The 19,045-nt window shown below is 42.4% G+C and overlaps 1 protein-coding gene across 3 annotated transcripts in view; it reads left to right on the top strand.

Moving 5' to 3' along the window:
• The window catches only part of mbtps1 (membrane-bound transcription factor peptidase, site 1), a 151,618-nt gene that overhangs the window by 103,078 nt on the left and 29,495 nt on the right, over positions 1-19,045 (top strand). For all 3 annotated transcript variants that reach the window (XM_078211045.1, XM_078211044.1, XM_078211046.1), the window contains exons 14-18: positions 7,658-7,830; positions 9,558-9,673; positions 12,540-12,696; positions 13,684-13,808; positions 15,229-15,306. In XM_078211045.1, coding sequence (XP_078067171.1) covers positions 7,658-7,830; positions 9,558-9,673; positions 12,540-12,696; positions 13,684-13,808; positions 15,229-15,306 — 649 coding nt within the window. The remainder of the gene's footprint in view (positions 1-7,657; positions 7,831-9,557; positions 9,674-12,539; positions 12,697-13,683; positions 13,809-15,228; positions 15,307-19,045) is intronic.

Genomic DNA, 19,045 nt, shown 5'->3' with positions numbered 1-19,045 from the left:
GCGCAGCAACTCGAGCCAGACAAGGAAAAATTAAAAGTTATGAAATCCATGGATTCAAACTTCATTCCTGATTATATCATCATCCTGTTACACAAATATAATAATACAAGAGAGAAATAAGGTACTTCAAAACTCAACCCAAATTTAGCTCCAGGATTCCTTTCGTCAGCAACACCATTTTCATTAAATTAATTCCTGCTGATGTCTCTGTATTTTTGATCAAATTTTTAATCGTTCACCTATTTGGCTCAGTTTAGCACCAAATACTAATGGTTGAATGAGTACACTCGAGGTGATGAGGATGAGGAGATGATGCGTAGTCACTGAACTATAGTAGAGGTCCAGGCTGAGGCTCGGGGGGGTTGATGGGGGACCATGAGTTCAAATCCCATCAAGGCAGCTGATGTAAATTCAATTAATAAAATCTGGAATATAAACAATAGTTTACATTATTGATTTGTTGTAAAAAATCATTCCTGTTCACTAATGTTCTTCAGGGAAGGAAATCTGCCATCCTTACCTGGTCTGGCCTACGTATGATCACAGACCCACAGCAATGTGGTTGACTCTCAACTGCTTTCAGAAATAGCCCAGTAAGCCATTCCGTTCAACAGCAATTTAGGATGATGACAAATGCTGACCTTGCCAGTGATGTCCGCATCCCATGAAGGAATTTTTTTAAGAAAGACTGAAGAATTGGTGTGAATGTGAGATTAATGTTCCTGGATACTACAGCTCTTAATTATTAGGTCCTTTGTATTGTGCCAGAGTCTCCTACGAAGGTTACTTCATTTCAGAGCAATTAGTAGTCCATGAAGCATTTTGAACCTCCAGATTTCTCCCAATCTTTTTGTGCATATTGATGCTAATTTGTATATGAGCATAAAGGAATTGGATTCGGCCTTCAGCACTGAGCCTGTTCTGCCGTTCCGTTCCAAGCACCTGAACATTGTTCGACTCGATGCAATTACCTAACCAAAACCTGTCAATTCTGGTCTTGAATCTCTTGACCCAGTGGGTGTGTGCATGTATGCACGAGTGTGTGCGCAAGCATCCTTTTTATTTAAAATTTATTAATTAGATCTATCTTCATCCTTCTAAACTCAAAGGAATACAAGCCATGTTCAAGTGAGATGTCCTCATAATTTAATCCTTGAAGTTCCATTATTTGTTAACGGTGGTTATGTATTTAGTTGTTTGTGTTACCTGTGGAGCTCTGGTACTCAAAAGGGTTAACTGTATGCAACAGCTGGCCACTTTGCTTGGCTTAGTTGGCAGTGTTCTCGCTTCAGAAGCTTGTAATTTCAATCCTCACTATCATTTGAGCATGAAGTAAGCTAACATCCTGTGCAGTATGGTGCATTATCTTTCTGAGGAAGCATTAAACAATGTTGCTGCTACTGTGAATGTAAAAGTTTCCTTAGACTGTTCAAAGTAGGCTTTTGTCCTGCCTAACATCTCTTCCTGAACCAGTCACCTAAAATTATCTTTGGTAGAATTTCATTGTACTCCATAGCTGGTTGGTTTACCTACCCTTACTCATTTTATTGAGTTTGTTGTACTTGGAACAATCCAAAACATTTTTGACAATTATATAAATGCAATTTTTTGGCTTGGAATGGAGGTCGTTTAGGATGCAAGTCTTGGGTTATCTACCTCTACCTTAAAAATATTCAATCACCCCCTTGTTTACCAATTTATCAGGGGTAAGCGGCATGCAGATTTGAGGTTACCATCAGACCAGTCATGATATTAAATGGTGAAGCAGGCCTGAGGGACTGAATGGCTTACTGCTTCATGTTTGTATGTTGAAATTTTGACTTTACCATATGGAAACATACTATTGTCATCAACTTTTGATCTTGCTTTAGGTTTCTTCCAAGCTGTTGCCAGTCTCTCACAAATAAAAAAATTTGGTGAAGGAGAAATGTGACCAGAAAGGTTTACAGAACAAGGAATAGATTAGAAACCAGAATGGTAGCAACCAAAAATTCAGTTCTACAGAAACAAAATGAAGATATTAAATTTGGTGCAAAATTTGTTTCCTCGTTTTCATTTTTGCCCGTCTTGCTATTGGAACAGGCAGGGAAATAGATTCCCAGTTCTTTGGCTCATTGATTACACTAGTTTATGCCTAAATCCTCATGTACTAGCTTTTCGATGTTTATTGAATGAATTCTGTGTTACCTGCACCAACTGGTTTTGATCTGAAACAAGTGTGCTTCGGGAAAGTGAATTGTCTGTCATGGCTTCGCAGGAACAATTCAACCATCCATTCTGATAAGTAATTTATGTGATCTTGCAATTTACATTCACTTTGTTGCTCAGGGGTTACTTGTCAATATTGCATATTATCATTTCCAAGTATTGCATATTATCGTTTCCAAATATTTTGAGTGCAGAGTAGATTAAGAATCAAATGAGATTTTCTGTTTTTATTTTGTTTGCTGAGTAGCCTTAAATTAAAATGTGTTGTGTGTTAAGATCATACAAAATAGGAACAGGAGTAGGCCATTCGGCCACTCAATAGGATCAATGTTGATCCAACACATTCCTCGCGTCAACTTTCCTACCCTTTCCCCGTAACTCTTGATTTCCTTAGTGATCTAAAATCTATCTATCTCAGCCTTTAAATATGCACAAGGCCTCTGCCCCCACAACTCTCTGTGGCAAGGAGTTCCAAAGACACTCAACCCTCCTGAGAGAAGAAACTCCTCCTCACCTCAGTCTGAAATTGGCACCCCTTTATTCTGAGATTTTACCCTCTGGTTCTAGATGCTCCCATGAGGGGAAACACCCTCTCAGCATTTACCCTGTCAAGCCCTTTGAGAATCCTATATGTTTCAATGTGATCACCTCTCATTCTTCTAAATTCCAGTGAGTAAAGTTTTCCAATCCTCCATATTTCTCCAGAAGCCAAGGATTTTTGGAAAATTATAACCAATGTATCCGCTATTTCTGTCACTACTTCTTTTCGAATCCTAGGATGCATGCCGTCATGGCCAGGGAACTTAACTGCTTTTGGCCCATTAATTTATCCAATATTATTTCTCTAGTGATGGCACTTAATTCCTCCTCCGTATTCTCTGGTATTAATAGTCACAGAGGTCTACAGCATGGAAACAGGCCCTTCGGCACAACTTGTCCATGCCGCCCTTTTTTCTTTAAACCCCTAAGCTAGTCCCAATTGCCCACCTTTGGCCCATATCCCTCTACACCCATCTTACCCATGTAGCTGTCTAAATGCTTTTTAAAAGACAAAATTGTACCCGCCTCTACTACTATCTCTGGCAGCTTGTTCCAGACACTCACCACCCTCTGTGAAAAAATTGCCCCTCTGGACCCTTTTGTGTATCTCCCCACTCACCTTAAACTTATGCCCTCTAGTTTTAGACTTCCCTACCTTTGGGAAAAGATATTAACTATCTAGCTGATCTATGCCCCTTGTTATTTTCTAGACCTCTATAAGATCACCCCTCAGCCTCCTACACTCCAGAAAAAAGGTCCCAGTCTATCCAGCCTCTCCTTATAACTCAAACCATCAAGTCCCAGTAGCACCCTAGTAAATCTTTTCTGCAATCTTTCTAGTTTAATATCCTTCCTATAATAGGATGATCAGAACTGTACACAGTATTCCAAGTGTGGCCTTACCAATGTCTTGTACAACTTCAACAAGATGTCCCAACTCCTGTATTCAATGTTCTGACCAATGAAACCAAGCATGCTGAATGCCGCCTTCACCACCCTGTTCACCTGTGACTCCACTTTCAAGGAGCTATGAACATGTACCCCTAGATCTCTTTGTTCTGTAACTCTCCCCAACGCCCTACCATTAACTGAGTAAGTCCTGCCCTGGTTCAATCTACCAAAATGCATCACCTCTCATTTATCTAAATTAAACTCCATCTGCCATTCATCAGCCCACTGGCCCAATTGATCAAGATCCCGTTGCAATTGGAGATAACCACCTTCACTGTCCGCTATGCCACCAATCTTGGTGTCATCTGCATACTAACTAACCATGCCTCCTATATTCTCATCCAAATCATTAATATTAATGACAAATAATAGTGGACCCAGCACCGATCCCTGAGGCACACTGCTAGTCACAGGTCTCCAGTTTGAAAAAAAGCCCTCTACAGCCACCCTCTGGCTTCTGTCATCAAGCCAATTTTGTATCCATTTAGCTACCTCATCCTGGACCCCACAAGATTTAACCTTATGCAACAACCTACCATGCAATACCTTGTCAAAGGCCTTGCTAAAGTCCATGTAGACAACATCAACTGCACTGTCCTCATCTACCTTCTTGGTTACCCCTTCAAAAAACTCAATCAAATTTGTGAGACATGATTTTCCACTTACAAAGCCATGCTGACTGTCCCTAATCAGTCCTTGCGTCTCTAAATGCCTGTAGATCCTGTCTCTCAAAATACCTTCCAACAACTTACCCACCACAGATGTGAGGCTCACTGGCCTGTAGTTCTCAGGCTTTTCCCTGCAGCCCTTTTTAAACGTAGGCACAACATTTGCTACTTTCCAATCTTCAGGCACCTCACCTGTGACTATCGATGATTCAAATATCTCTGTTAGGAGACCCGCAATTTCCTCCCTAGCCTTCCACCATGTTCTGGGATACCCTTCATCAGGTCCCGGGGATTTATCTACCTTGATGCACTTTAAGACTTCCAGCACCACCTCCTGTTATATGTTATAGTGCAGCCACTATGCTGGGGGTGTACTACAGACCACCCAACAGCCCATGGGAAGTGGAGGAAAGGATATGTCAGGAGATTCTGGATAGGTGCAGAAAAAATAGGGTTGTCGTAGTGGGGGACTTTAATTTCCCTGGTATAGACTGGAAAGTGCTTAGAGCTGGGGTTCCGGACGGGGAGGAATTTGTAAAATGCATACTGGAAGGTTCTTTGGAACAGTATGTAGGTAGCCCGACTAGAGAGCGGGCTATACTGGACCGAGTTCTGGGAAATGAGCCCGGTCAGGTCGTCAAAGTTTCGGTAGGGGAACATGTGGCAAATAGTGACCACAACTCTGTTAACTTTAGGATAGTAATGGACAAGGATGAATGCTGTCCTACGGGCAGCGTGCTAAATTGGGGGAAGGCTAACTATAGCTGGATTAGGCAGGAATTGGTGGATGTTGATTGGGAGAGGATGTTCGAGGGTAAGTCCACGTCTGGCATGTGGGAGTCTTTTAAGGAACAATTGATAAGGCTGCAGGATAGGCATGCGCCTGTAAAAAGGAAAGATAGGAAAGGTAGGATTCGAGAGCCGTGGATAACCAGGGAAATTGAGGATCTGATTTAAAATGAAAAGGGAGGCGTACGTTAAGTCCAGAAAACGGATGGAGCTCTGGAGGAATACAGCGAGAGTAGGAAAGAACTCAAACGGGGAGTTAGAAGGGCAAAAAGACGTCATGAAATGTTCTTGGCAGGCAGGATTAAGGAGAATCCTAAGGCATTCTATTCATACGTTAGGAACAAAAGAGTTGTCAGGGAGAAAATCGGACCTCTCGGGGACAAAGGAGGGGAATTATGCTTAGAACCCAAGGGAATAGGGGAGAACCTAAATGAATACTTTGCATCTGTATTCACGAAGGAGAGGGACGTGTTAACCGGGAGTGTCTCGGAGGGAGGTGTTGACCCGTTAGAGAAAATCTTCATTACAAGGGAGGAAGTGTTAGGTTTTTTAGGGAACATTAAAACTGACAAAGCCCCAGGGCCTGATGGCATCTATCCTAGACTGCTCAGGGAGACGAGAGATGAAATTGCTGGGCCTCTGACGGAAATCTTTGTCGCTTCTTTGGACACAGGTGAGGTCCCTGAGGATTGGAGGATAGCGAATGTGGTCCCGTTGTTTAAGAAGGGTAGCAGGGATAACCCGGGAAATTATAGGCCGGTGAGCTTGACGTCCGTGGTAGGGAAATTGTTGGAGAGGATTCTTAGAGACAGGATGTATGTGCATTTAGAATGGAACAATCTCATTAGTGGCAGACAGCATGGTTTTGTAAGAGGGAGGCCGTACCTTACAAATTTGGTGGAGTTTTTTGAAGAAGTGACAAAAACAGTTGACGAAGGAAGGGCCGTGGATGTCGTCTATATGGATTTCAGTAAGGCATTTGACAAAGTCCCACATGGCAGGTTGGTTAAGAAGGTTAAGGCTCATGGGATACATGGGAAGAAATAATGTAGGGAGGAGTTATACAATAAATGGCAGAGTCATCAAGAGTATAGAAACACAGAGGGACCTTGGTGTGCAAGTCCACAAATCCTTGAAGGTGGCAACACAGGTGGAGAAGGTGGTGAAGAAGGCATATGGTATGCTTGCCTTTATAGGACGGGGTATAGAGTATAAAAGCTGGAGTCTGATGATGCAGCTGTATAGTACGCTGGTTAGGCCACATTTGGAGTACTGCGTCCAGTTCTGGTCGCCGGACTACCAGAAGGACGTGGAGGCGTTAGAGAGAGTGCAGAGAAGGTTTACCAGGATGTCTTAGCTATGAGGAGAGATTGGGTAAACTGGGGTTGTTCTCCCTGGAAAGACGGAGCATGAGGGGAGATCTAATAGAGCTGTACAAAATTATGAAGGGGATAGATAGGGTGAACGGTGGGAAGCTTTTTCCCAGATCAGAAATGATGATCACGAGGGGTCACGGGCTCAAGGTGAGAGGGACGAAGTATAACTCTGATATTAGAGGGATGTTTTTTACACAGAGGGTGGTGGGGGCCTGGAATGCGCTGCCAAGTAGGGTGGTGGAGGCAGGCACGCTGACATCGTTTAAGACTTACCTGGATAGTCACATGAGCAGCCTGGGAATGGAGGGATACAAACGATTGGTCTAGTTGGACCAAGGAGCGGCACAGGCTTGGAGGGCCGAAGAGCCTGTTTTCTGTGCTGAACTGTTTTTTGTTCTTTAAGACATCGCTATTTATTTCCCCAAGTTCCTTAACATCCATGCTTTTCTCAACAATAAATACTGATGAGAAATATTAATTTAGGATCTCGCCCATTTCTTGTGGATCCGCACGTAGATGACCCTGTTGATCCTTAAGAGGCCCTTCTCTCTCTAGTTACTCTTTTGGCCTTCATGTATTTGTAGAAGCTCTTTGGATTCTCCTTTGCCTTATCTGCCAAAAAATCGCGTGTTTTGCCCTCCTGATTTCTCTCTCAACTCTACTCCTACATCCCCTATACACTTCAAGGGATTCACTTGATCCCAGCTGCCTATGCATGTCATGTGCCTCCTTCTTCAATATCCCGATTCATCCAGGGTTCCCTACTTCTACCAGCCTTGCTCTTCACTCTAAGAGGAATGTGCTTATCCTGAACCCTGGTTAACATAGTGTTGAAAGCCGCCCACTTATCTGACGTCCCTTTGCCTTCCCACAGACTCCCCAATTAACTTTTGAAAGTTCCTGCCTGATACCATCAAAATTGGCGTTAATGGATGCTCAAAGTATCTTCCACCATAAAGACTGATACAAATATCGATTTAACTCCTCTGCCATTTCCTTGTTCCCTATAACTATCTTCCCAGATTCATTTGCTAAGGGGCCTAAGTTCACTTTGACCTCTCTCTTCCTTTTTGCATATTTAATCTGTGTAGTGCTAACTGGATCTCTCTCATTTTCTCCTTTAAGTCGAACAATGGCAATGAAATGACATCAACTGTGAAGCTACCAGTCAAGGTGAAGATCATTCCGACACCACCTCGCAGTAAAAGAGTCCTGTGGGATCAGTATCACAACCTACGTTACCCGCCTGGTTACTTTCCAAGGGATAACCTGCGCATGAAAAATGATCCGCTAGATTGGTGAGTTCCTCCAAGAGACTCCTGTTGTGCTGTTTATTTCTTTAAAATCTCGCTGCTATACATTTGAGTGAAAAGCTCCAGTTTTATTGAAACAGCAAGCAAATAATTACAGCCAACATGTTCCTTGGTTTGCAAATTTTAGTATGTATGGGGACTATGTTGTATCAATTGGACCCAAATTCTATAAAAAACATTGTTGTAATGTTAACAATGAAAATATATTAATTATAGTAAATGAAAAGAGCATTTAACATGACAAACTGACCACCTTATAGTCCTTCCAGCGGAAGGAAATATTGTTCAGTAGAGCACTAAGCACAAAACTCTGATGTAGATTTGACACTAAAGCGTTGGTTATCGGACCTTAAACCCATTCCGAAAGCTTTTGGCAGATGCTGGTGGAATGCAATTTTGTCACTGTCCAACAGGACAGAACCCACCTGGGAAAGCAAAGCTTAATGTGTTCACACTAACATGCATTTTGGAGCTGATCTGAGGCTGAAACATGGAACAGTTTGCATTGTTTCAGCAAATGTTAAGTTTACTGATTAGTGAGGATATAGCGCTATGCTACTACGAAGTGGCTGGGAGATACAGATCAAGGTCCAACTGCCAGTCCCTGTAAATGAAAGTTGATTCAATGTGGAAAGATACTTTAATGTTGTATACTCTTTCTTACCAAACTTCAGCTATGACATCCAGAGAAACCTGACGCAAGAGACTCGAGGGACATTGGTTTGGGAAACAAAGACATTGAACAGGCAAGGGAGGTTGGAAATAGAGCGACGGAAGGGTTGAGGGTAGGCATAGAAGCGTTAACAATGGTAACTTTGCAAGGGAGGGAGCCGCATCTGAAAAGTGAGTGGGAAAGATTGTAACTTGCATCGGTGTCAGAAAGGGAAGCTTGGTAGCTGGCTATCTAGTAGTAACAGAGTCAAAGGAATAGATATTTCACGAGGATATGATGAGCTTTCAGAGGTGGAATGGAGCAAACTAGTAAAATCCGACCAAGCATACCCTGGTCCAAGGACAAACGAAAGGGAAGAAGATTGAACTCCTTGGAGTTGAGGGCAGAAGGAGCAAGATGAAGGGTTTAAGGGGACTTGGTAGCAGAGAAAAGAAGCTGGATATTATCTTTGCTTTGGTTTTGGCAGAGAAGGATACCTGATAGCACTTGGTTAAATATATTCATGATTATCAGCTTTATTTGTGTGAACACATTAAGCTTTGCTTTCCCAGGTGGGTTCTGTCCTGTTGGACAGTGACAAAATTGCATTCCACCAGCATCTGCCAAAAGCTTTCGGAATGGGTTTAAGGTCCGATAACCAACGCTTTAGTGTCAAATCTACATCAGAGTTTTGTGCTTAGTGCTCTACTGAACAATATTTCCTTCCACTGGAAAGACTATAAGGTGGTCAGTTTGTCATGTTAAATGCTCTTTTCATTCTGACTGGTACTAACATGTTTCATGAAAAATCAAACTTAAACATTGAACAATCTTGTTGACCACTATTCCAAGCTATTAAGTAACTTGAAATGATCTTCCGATATAAGCTAGTTTGAAAGTGCAGGTTCAATTGATGTAGGCTGGTTATTTTTCAGTTGAAAATTTAATGTGTTTACCTTTCAATTCTACTGTATTAAAATTTCCCCCAAGTATTTAAGTTCAAGATTATTGCAAAAATGGAAAACTATTCCAATGTACATTTCTTATTTCTTTTAATTAGGAATGGTGACCATGTTCACACAAATTTTAGGGATATGTATCAGCACTTGCGTAGCATGGGATATTTTGTGGAGGTGCTCGGAGCACCCATCACCTGTTTTGATGCCAGCCAGTATGGTAGGTTTTGCATTCAACCTCTATCTGCTCATATCTTCCCTCTGTCATAAAGCCAAATGTGTGGATCTTCACTGCACACCATTCAGTGCCATTCAGTCCAGTACCATATAGAATTCCTCAAATATTAAAGCAGACCATGCCTGCATTGAACATGACCTGGACAACACTCAGGTTGGAGCTGATAAATGACAAACATTTGCACAACACAAATGTCAGTCAATGACCAGCTCCAAAAAGAGAGAATCTAATCATCCTCCCTTGATATTCAATAAATTAGACCTCCCTAGTCGATGCCTTCCTCCTGAGGTTCCACCATCTCGGATTTAACCAATTCGATTCACTCCACATGATATCAAGAAGAGGCTGAAGGCATTAGATATTGCCAAGGCTATGGGCCCTGACAATATTCCAGCAATATTACTGAAGACATGCTCCAGAACCTCCCATAACCCTAACCAAGTCTTTCCAGCACAGCTATAGCATTGACTTCTACCTGGTGATGTGAAAGATTGCCCAGCTATGTCCTATCCACAAAAAACATCTTACTAATCACCAACCCATCATTCTCCTCTAATTCATCAGCAAAGTGATGGAAGGTGTCATCAACAGCAGTATCAAGTGGCATTTGCACAACAATAACCTGCTCACTGATGCTCTATTTGAGTTCTGCCAGGGCCACCCAGCTTCTTGCCTCATTACACCTTTGTCCAAACATGGACAAATAACTGAACTCGAGGGGAGGTGCAAGTGACTGCCCTTAATGTCAAAACAGTATTGAGTGTGGTATCAAGAAGTCCTGGAAAAATTGAAGTCAAGGGAATCGGCAGGAGGGAAAACTCTCTGGAGTCGTAGCTAGCACAACTGAAGGTGGTTGTCATTGTTGGTCAATCATCTCAGCCCCAGAGCATTACTGCAGGAGTTCCTCCAGAGTAGTATAAGCCCAACCAGGTTCAGCTCTTTTATCAGTGACCTTTCACCCATCGTAATGTTAGAAGTGGGGTGTTCACTAATCATTGTTACAATGTTCAGCACCATTCTCAGTTCCTCTGATACTGAAACAGTCCCTGCACACATGCAGCAAAGCTTGGGCTAATGTGTAGCATTTGTGCCACACAAATGCCTGGCAACGGCCATTTCCCAATGACACTCAGTGGCATTACTGTCACAGGATCATTGGGTTATCAATGAGCAGAAACTAAACATGACTGGCTTTATATGAATTCTGTGGATACAAGAGTAGGTCAGAGGCTGTGAAGGACAAGTGGGGATGGGCAATAAATGCTGGCCTAGTTAGTGATGCTGAAATCCCACTAATGAATACAAAAAAAGTAATAGGAATATTGTGGAAGTTTTGTGCTCTTATACAGCTTTCCTGTGGATAATGTACATGAAGTTTTGCAAACTAATCTTAAGGATTCCAATGATGTGCATGAAATAGAATTTGCAAATTGGCATCTGGAATCCCTTGAATATTGATGCTCATGTAGCTGAAGATGCAGGACTTCAGTAAAAGCTGTTTCCGCTGGTTCTTGATGCTCTCAAATGTTTTCCCAGTCAGTTTCATGGTCTGTAGGCCTTTCTTTGGCTGCCTGTGATTGGAAGTTACCCATTAGTTTTAAATAAAATCAAACTAATCTTTGTCGGCAACATGTGTTTTGTTTGCCTGCATAGTTCTAGGCTTTGTTTGAATCAAGTTGGTGGTGAGTAGATTGTGTGCTGACAAACATAACTGCTCACTTCTTTTGTTGGCAGGTCGCAGAGCAAGGCACAGTGCCAGCCCTTGCAATGCATTTGTGTTTTTAAGTGAAGTTCTGGTTAGCTGGCAAGCTTTTGGGTATGTGCAGCATGCAGACTTTCTTCTTGCCTGTTGTTAATGCTTTCAACTTAGTCTACCAATTGGTGCCTGGTTTGAAACTTAGTAATAGAGCAGGGTCCTACGGTACATTCTTTGAGGGTAGTTAATCATGTATGCTAAAAGTCATTCACTGGTATTGCCTCCACCCAGATGAATCACTAAAGAACTGACTGGACTTTATCACTGTTCTGCACATTACTTGGGAGGTGTGGCTGAGCTCCAGACTGGCGGAATGTGTGGCTGCAGATTTCTTAGCCTGTCAGCATTCAAAACATAGCAGAAGTTTCAGGATGCCTTTCTTTGGCATAGATTTAGTGAGGTTGCAGTGTTAGCTTTCTAATTGTCAGAATGTATAGGCATTTGCTGCTTTTTCTTTTAGGGCCTACCTCGTAAAGAGATCTCCATTTATGAAGGGGTTTGGTGGGGTAGAGATTGTGAGGATGTTTCCACTGTAAGGGGTCATAAATATAAGATGGTCACCAATAAGTCCAATGGAAATTTCAGGCAAAATGCATATACCCAGAATGTAGTTATTAACTGGAACCTGCTAACACATGGGGTGCTAGAGGCATCGGTGCATTTAAGATCCAGCTTGTTAGGTCCAGGAGGAATTTGATTGTAATAACAAGAATGAGGCGTTTTTTTCATGTTTGGATGAAGAACATGGCTTCTGTGTAAACTATTGAAGAGTCAGGTTAGTGGTTGAACTACATTTAAAAGTTGAAGACAACCATATGCAAAGTAAACGAAGTTTCATTTATTTTGCTTGGAAGCATTGGCTGCTAGGCCTTTTCTAAGGCACTATGTTCCAGTGAATATTTTTGGTCTGCTTTCTGAAACGATCTTGATGTCTAACTTTTCGGCCAAGCCTGTACCCCCAGCTGTAGTACTCAAAGGGTTTGAGCTGGCTGGAAAGCCAGTTCTAACTGCATTTTAGGCCAACTTAATGCAACCATTTGAACTATCAAGATATGTTTCCATCAATAAATTTGTTGTTTTTTTCTCTTGCAGGTACCCTGCTGATGGTAGATAGTGAAGAAGAGTACTTTCCCGAGGAAATTATTAAACTGAGGCGTGATGTTGATAATGGCCTTTCTGTAATTGTCTTTAGTGATTGGTACAACACATCTGTCATGAGAAAAGTGAAATTCTATGATGAAAATACAAGGTATAAACATACTGTGTTGTCTTTTACTCAATCGTGTATCTCTCTCGCCCCACTCTACTCCCGAAGAACTATCTTGTGGCTAAATATTTTCTGAAAATGAAATGTAAATTTAGGCAGAATACCATTTCTTTTCTTTTACCAAGTGGTACAGAACTATTTTTCGATCTCCAACGTTTTCTATTTTTTATGCTGATTAAAGGACACTTGACTAATCAATGCTGATTCTTTCAAAGCTCCAGTACTCTTGGTCTAACATCCAACTGTTTGAAGATGCCCTGAAGTTTTAGTTTCTGCTACCTTGCTTGTCTGATAATCCCAATAATTTATCTAAGTGTAGATATTCTTCATCGTTTATCTCTAAACTTTGCAGTGATTTTCATTTTAAGATTTATGGTCAATCTTATTTGCTGTGCAGTGACACCTATGTTTACTGTACATATCCACTATTAATGTGAAAATCATCTACACAGGATAAGTGTGTAGAAAATTATACTTCTCCATCTTCTATCCTAAATCCTTCATTTCAACTAATATTCTTTCTCACAAATCAGCCAAATCTGCTTTTCTTTTTAAAGTAAAAGTACATGTGATAATGGGCTAAAGTGCTTAGGAAGGACCAAGACATGTGCTAGGCTGGTTAAATCTCTATTGGGGTATGACCATGTGGTCTTGCCTGGGCAAGAATCTGCTAATCTTCTGCTCAGCATCCATTAGTCCTAGCTGCTGTATTTGTAAATGTTGAATGCAAACAAAATCTGATTTAGCAGTGATGCCAGGTCTGATTGAACTGTCATGTAATTATTGAATGGCTCCATGGGATGTGTGGAAGATCGGCATTACTTTTTAAAGTGTAATTCAGGAGTAGTCATGATTTTTAAGCGGGTATATTGAGGTATCTTATATAATTCAAATTAACAAAAGTTAATTATGCTAACTAACCAAACCGATGCTGATTGTGATTCTTCCTTGCTTGTCCCTTGGTTCTAGGCAGTGGTGGATGCCAGACACTGGAGGGGCGAACATCCCAGCACTCAATGACCTGTTATCAGTGTGGGGCATGGCTTTTGGTGACGGCTTGTATGAAGGAGATTTCAGCATGGCAAGCCATGACAGTGAGACTTTAACTGAATTATACTGAGCTGCCTACAATATACTTTCTTTGTGCATGATTATATGGAAGTCTTTCGATACGAAAAGTGCCTTTTTTTTTAGATATTCTAAGTTTCGAGCAAAATAAGTTAATGGGCAACTTTTTTTGATGTTGAATGACTATATATGGATTTTATAAATGCTCTTGACCCTTTGTTTATTTTTCCAACCCCACCAAAGAAATCAAAAATTAATCTTTCCCATTGTATTCTCTGTATTTCAATGCTGTGAATGTTAACTTGGTGCAATCCATGTGTCCCACCAGTGTTGGGACAGTGAGATGCATGCCTTAATGTGCACAGAGTACTGCTGGTGATGTACTACAAATGCATGATTATGCACAGTTAGTACAGAAAGCTGTGAAGGATTTCCATTCAAAGGATTATGACACAGGCCATTCGGCCCAACCAGTGCCTGTTGACATTTTTGCCCCATGCGAGGCTGTTCTCGTCTTTCCTCCTCCAAATCTACCATTGTAACCTTCCATTCCCTTCTCCTTTTATGTTTGCCTCATCCTCCCTTAAATGTGCTGCAACCATTCCCTTTGGTAGCATGTTCCTCATTCTTACCACTCTTTGAGTCAAGCAGTATACTTTAAATTCCCTGTTGAATTTCATGGTGACTATCTAATATTGGCTTTGAGTTATGTTGTTCCCCCCACAAGAGGAAACATTCCTTCTGGGCCTGGGGGAGGTGGCTGAATAGTGTACATCAGGGCCAATGTTCTTGGGGAGAGAGGTGGGGTGGCATGGTGGCACATGGACCCAGGTTCAATTCTCGGCTGACTGGACTCTCAAAAGAACTGGCACAGACTGTATGGGCTCAATGATGTCCCCCTGTGCTGCTCTATTCAATGGGACCCAAAGTGCATTGTGAAGGTGTTTGATGGAAACTGTCAAGGATTAAAGGTGGGGTATGAGATGGTGGGGTAATGGATCCAGAAACATGAGAAGCACCATGGTCAATGATTTCTCTCCCTGACCCTGCTCCCTAGCTGCTATATCAAAACCTTTCATAATTTTCAATACCTCTATTCAGTCACCCCTCCACTGCCTTTTGTTCCAAAGTGACACAGCCTGTCTATCCTTTCCTTTTCAATATCATTCTTGTAAATCTTCTCTGCATCCTCTCAAGTACCTCATGTTCTTTTGTAATATGGTGACTAGAACTGCACGCAATACTCCCAGTATGGCCTAACCAAGATTTGATGCATGTTTCGTACAACATTCGGCTGGTACTTAAAATGCCCTAAACTTGTCAGTATACTCTAGTTCAGGATGGGTATTTTTCTTTTCAGTCGACACACTTCTTTCTATTGAAATTCACAACATGGCTTACAGAAATATTCTGGAGCAAAGGCAAAATGCTCTGTTTTTCTTTCAGTGTACTATGCTTCAGGGAGCAGTATTGCAAAATTTCCTGAGGATGGACTTGTTCTTGCTCAAACTCTAAAGGATCAAGGTAAGAACTATAATTTAGCAATTGTATTTGACTCTTTTTTCTTAAAAGGTTTGAGCTAGTAGTTGATTGTGTTTATTGTTTCGAAAATTACAGCGGTGGAAATGAAAGGAGACCTGGTTTCTGTCGATCAAAAAAGCACCTAATGTACATCATTTCTCTTATCCCAACCTTCTCATTTTTCTGCACATTTAAGCAGCCGAAAGGGAAAACACAGTGCATTCCCAAGCTTCTATCATTTTTCTTTCTTCTATTGCTGAAATAGAGCTAGTTGAGTAAGTTATATTTGTATTTATGAATAAGCTATAGATTCAAGTTTTAGTTGAGTTTAACTTGCATCTTTTTATTTGTGTGTTAAAATTTGGGGTCTAGTTTCATTTGAGTGGAGACAGTAGGCTTGGAGCTATTTGTTTAGCTTCCATCTTTGATGAGGTTTTATGACTCTTGAAGTGGAAGTTTAAACAGGCAAAACTGCGCTGTTGCCTCGGAACAGGAAGTCTTAGCAGCCTTTCGTTCAGTTGATGGTTCTGCTGTATGGTGAAAGGAGCAGTTTAAGTCTCTCTCCAGCTGGACTTGCAAGCAGATTGAGGTAGATAAATCTAAGACTCTAAAATTAGTTGCTCTAGAGCTAAAGTATCAGCAAATGTAGAATGATTTCTGGATCTCGAGGGAGATACCAAGTTGTCGGCAGGGCGCAGGTCCTAACGCAAAACGAATCAAGTCCCAAGAAAGCCTTTAAGTTAACAGAAAAGCACAAGAACCTGGAAAATTCTTGCAAGCAAGGCAACAAATGCACACATTGACCAGAGTGAAGAGCATGTATACCATTAACACCACATCCTACTCTCACCATCTCCCAGGCCTGAAAAGAAGCAGTCATTCTAGGAAACATGGAAAACGTGCAGGCCTGCAGGTGAGAGTGAAACAACGCGGTCCAAAGGCCCCCCCTCCCCAGCTTACTCCTCGCAAATGTTCAATCTCTGGAAAACAAGCTAGACCAACTTAAAGCCAGATTCACTTTCCAAAGTGAACTGAAGGACTGCTGTGTGCTCTGTTTCACAGAGACATGGCTCACTCCTGCTTCACCGGACTATGCCCTACAACCAGAGGGCTTCTTAATCCACCGAATGGACCGCACAGCGGCCTCAGGCAAGACTAGGGAAGATGAGGATGTGCCCTCTAATCAACACCTCGTGGTGCCTAGACATGGCAACACTGGCAGTTTCTGTTCCCTGAACCTAGAATACCTAACGCTAAAATGCCACCCCTACTATCTTCTGTGGGAGTTTATCTCTGTTATCCTGACAGCAGTTTACATCCCACCCCACGTGGACATGAAGATCGTGCTGGATGAAATATACACCATCACAAATAGCCTTGAGACGAAACATCCCAAGGCCTTGTTTGTCGTGGTCAGGAATTCAGTCGAGCCAGCTCGCGCATTCTACCAAGATACCACCAGCACATCTCCTGTTCCACCAGAGGCCCAAACATCCTTGACCAGTGCTATTCAAATACCAAAAATGCCTACCGCTCTATCACCCGCCACACTTTGGTAAATCAGACCACGAGGATGTGCTCCTGCTCCCGGCTTGCAAGCAAAAGGTGAAACGGGAGAATCCGTCAAAGAAAGTAATACAATGTTGGTCTGAGGAATTGGATGTTTCCTACGGGATTGCTTAGACTCAGTAGACTAGTCAGTATTTAAAAACTCTGCGACCAGCCTGAATGAGTACGACACTACAGACTTCATTCGTAAATATGAAGAAGACTATGTGCCAAAGAAGCAAATTGCGTGTTTCCCAACTGGAAACCATGGATGAACAGGGATATCCACTGCCTGCTGGCGTTCAAGGCGACCCTGACCTATACAAGAAAGCCAAGTATGATCTACGGCGATCCATCAAAGACGCCAAAAGACAGTACCGTCCCAGGCTAGCCGCACAGACTCCCGCCGACTATGCTAATGTCTGCAAGACATAACAGGCTACGAGATGAAGGCAGGTAAAATCGCTGGCTCCAGTGCATCCTTCCCCGATGAGCTCAACACATTCTATGCCCGTTTCGAGCTAGAGGTCAGCAAGAGCAAGCCCTCTATCCCGGAAGCCTCGGACAAACCTGTCTCCGAGGTCACCATTGCTGACATCAGAGTGGCCTTCTCAAAAGTCATCCCACGGAAAGCAACTGGCCCAGATGGGGTACCTGGACGAGCACCCACGTCCTGCGTGGACCAGCTGGCAGGGGTATTCACAGACATCTTCAACCTCTCTTTACAACAATCTGAGGTCCCGACCTGTTTCAAGAAGGTGGCCATCATCCTGGTACCAAAGAAACGCCAGGCAGCGTGCCTTAATGACTATTGTCCGGTGGCCCTGACATCCATTGTTATGAAGTGCTTCAAAAGGTTAGTCATGGCACAGATTAATTCCTGCCTGCCTGGATCCACTATAGTTAGCCTATCGCTGCAACATGTCCACAGCAGATGCCATCTCCCTGGCCCTACACTCAATGCTGGGACACCTAGATAATAAAGACACCCATGTCAGACTCCTATTCATAGACCACAGCTCCGCCTATAATACCATTATTCCTATGAAACTCATCTGCAAACCTTGTGGCCTGGGACTTGGCTCCTCCCTTGCAACTGGATCCTAGACTTCCTAACCCACAGACTGCAGTCAATAAGGATAGGCAACAACACCTCCACAATCATCCTCAACACCGGTGCTCTGCAAGGCTGTCTCCTCAGCCCTTTATTATATTCCTTCTACACCTATGACTGTGTGGCCAAATTCCCCTCCAACTCTATTTTAAAGTTTGCTGATGACACCACCGTTGTGGGTCAGATCTCAAACAATGATGAGACAGAGTACAGGAAAGAGATAGAGAATCTGGTGAACTGGTATGATGACAGTAATCTCTCCCTTAATGTCAACAAAACAAAGGAGACATTCATCGACTTCAAGAAGAGTAGTGGAGGGCATGCCCCTGTCCACATCAATGGGGACTAAGTAGAAATGGTCGAGAGCTTCAAGTTTTTAGGTGTCCAGATCACCAACAACTAGTCCTGGTCCCTCCATGTGGATGCTATAATTAAGAAAGCCCACCAACGCCTTTACTTTCTCAGGAGACTAAAGGAAATTTGGCATGTCCGCTACAACTCCAAGTTCTACAGGCGCACCAAAGAAAGCATTCTTTCCGGTTATATCACAGCTTGGTATGACTCCTGCTCTGTCCAAGACTGCAATAAACTGCGAAGCCATGAACAAAGCCCAGTCCATCACTCAAACCAGCCTCTCACCCATTAACACTGTCTACACTTCCTGCTGTCTCAGAAAAGCTGCCAGCATAATCAAGGACCCCACGCACTCCAGACATGTTCTCTTCCACCCTCTTCTGTCGGGAAAAAGATACAAAAGTCTAAGGATGTGTACCAACCGACTTCTTCCCTGCTGCCATCATACTTTTGAATGGACATACCTCACATTAAGTTGATCTTTCTCTACATCCTAGCTGTGACTGTAACACTACATTCTGCACTCTCCCCTTTCCTTCCCTATGAAGGTATGCTTCATCTGTATAGCACGCAGGAAACAATACTTTTCATTGTATACTAATACATGCGACAATAATAAATCAAGATGACCTGTGAAGTTAAGAATGAGGAACAGAGAAGGCTCCAAGTTTGAAGTGAGAAAGTGGCAGGAAACAGGTTTAAAGCAAAATAGGCCTATGAGAAGCC

This window comes from Mustelus asterias, chromosome 4, assembly GCF_964213995.1.
Source record: "Mustelus asterias chromosome 4, sMusAst1.hap1.1, whole genome shotgun sequence".
NCBI lineage: Eukaryota > Metazoa > Chordata > Chondrichthyes > Carcharhiniformes > Triakidae > Mustelus > Mustelus asterias.
The sequence above is the reverse complement of the archived record's forward strand: the minus strand, read 5'-3'. Positions and strand labels throughout refer to the sequence as shown.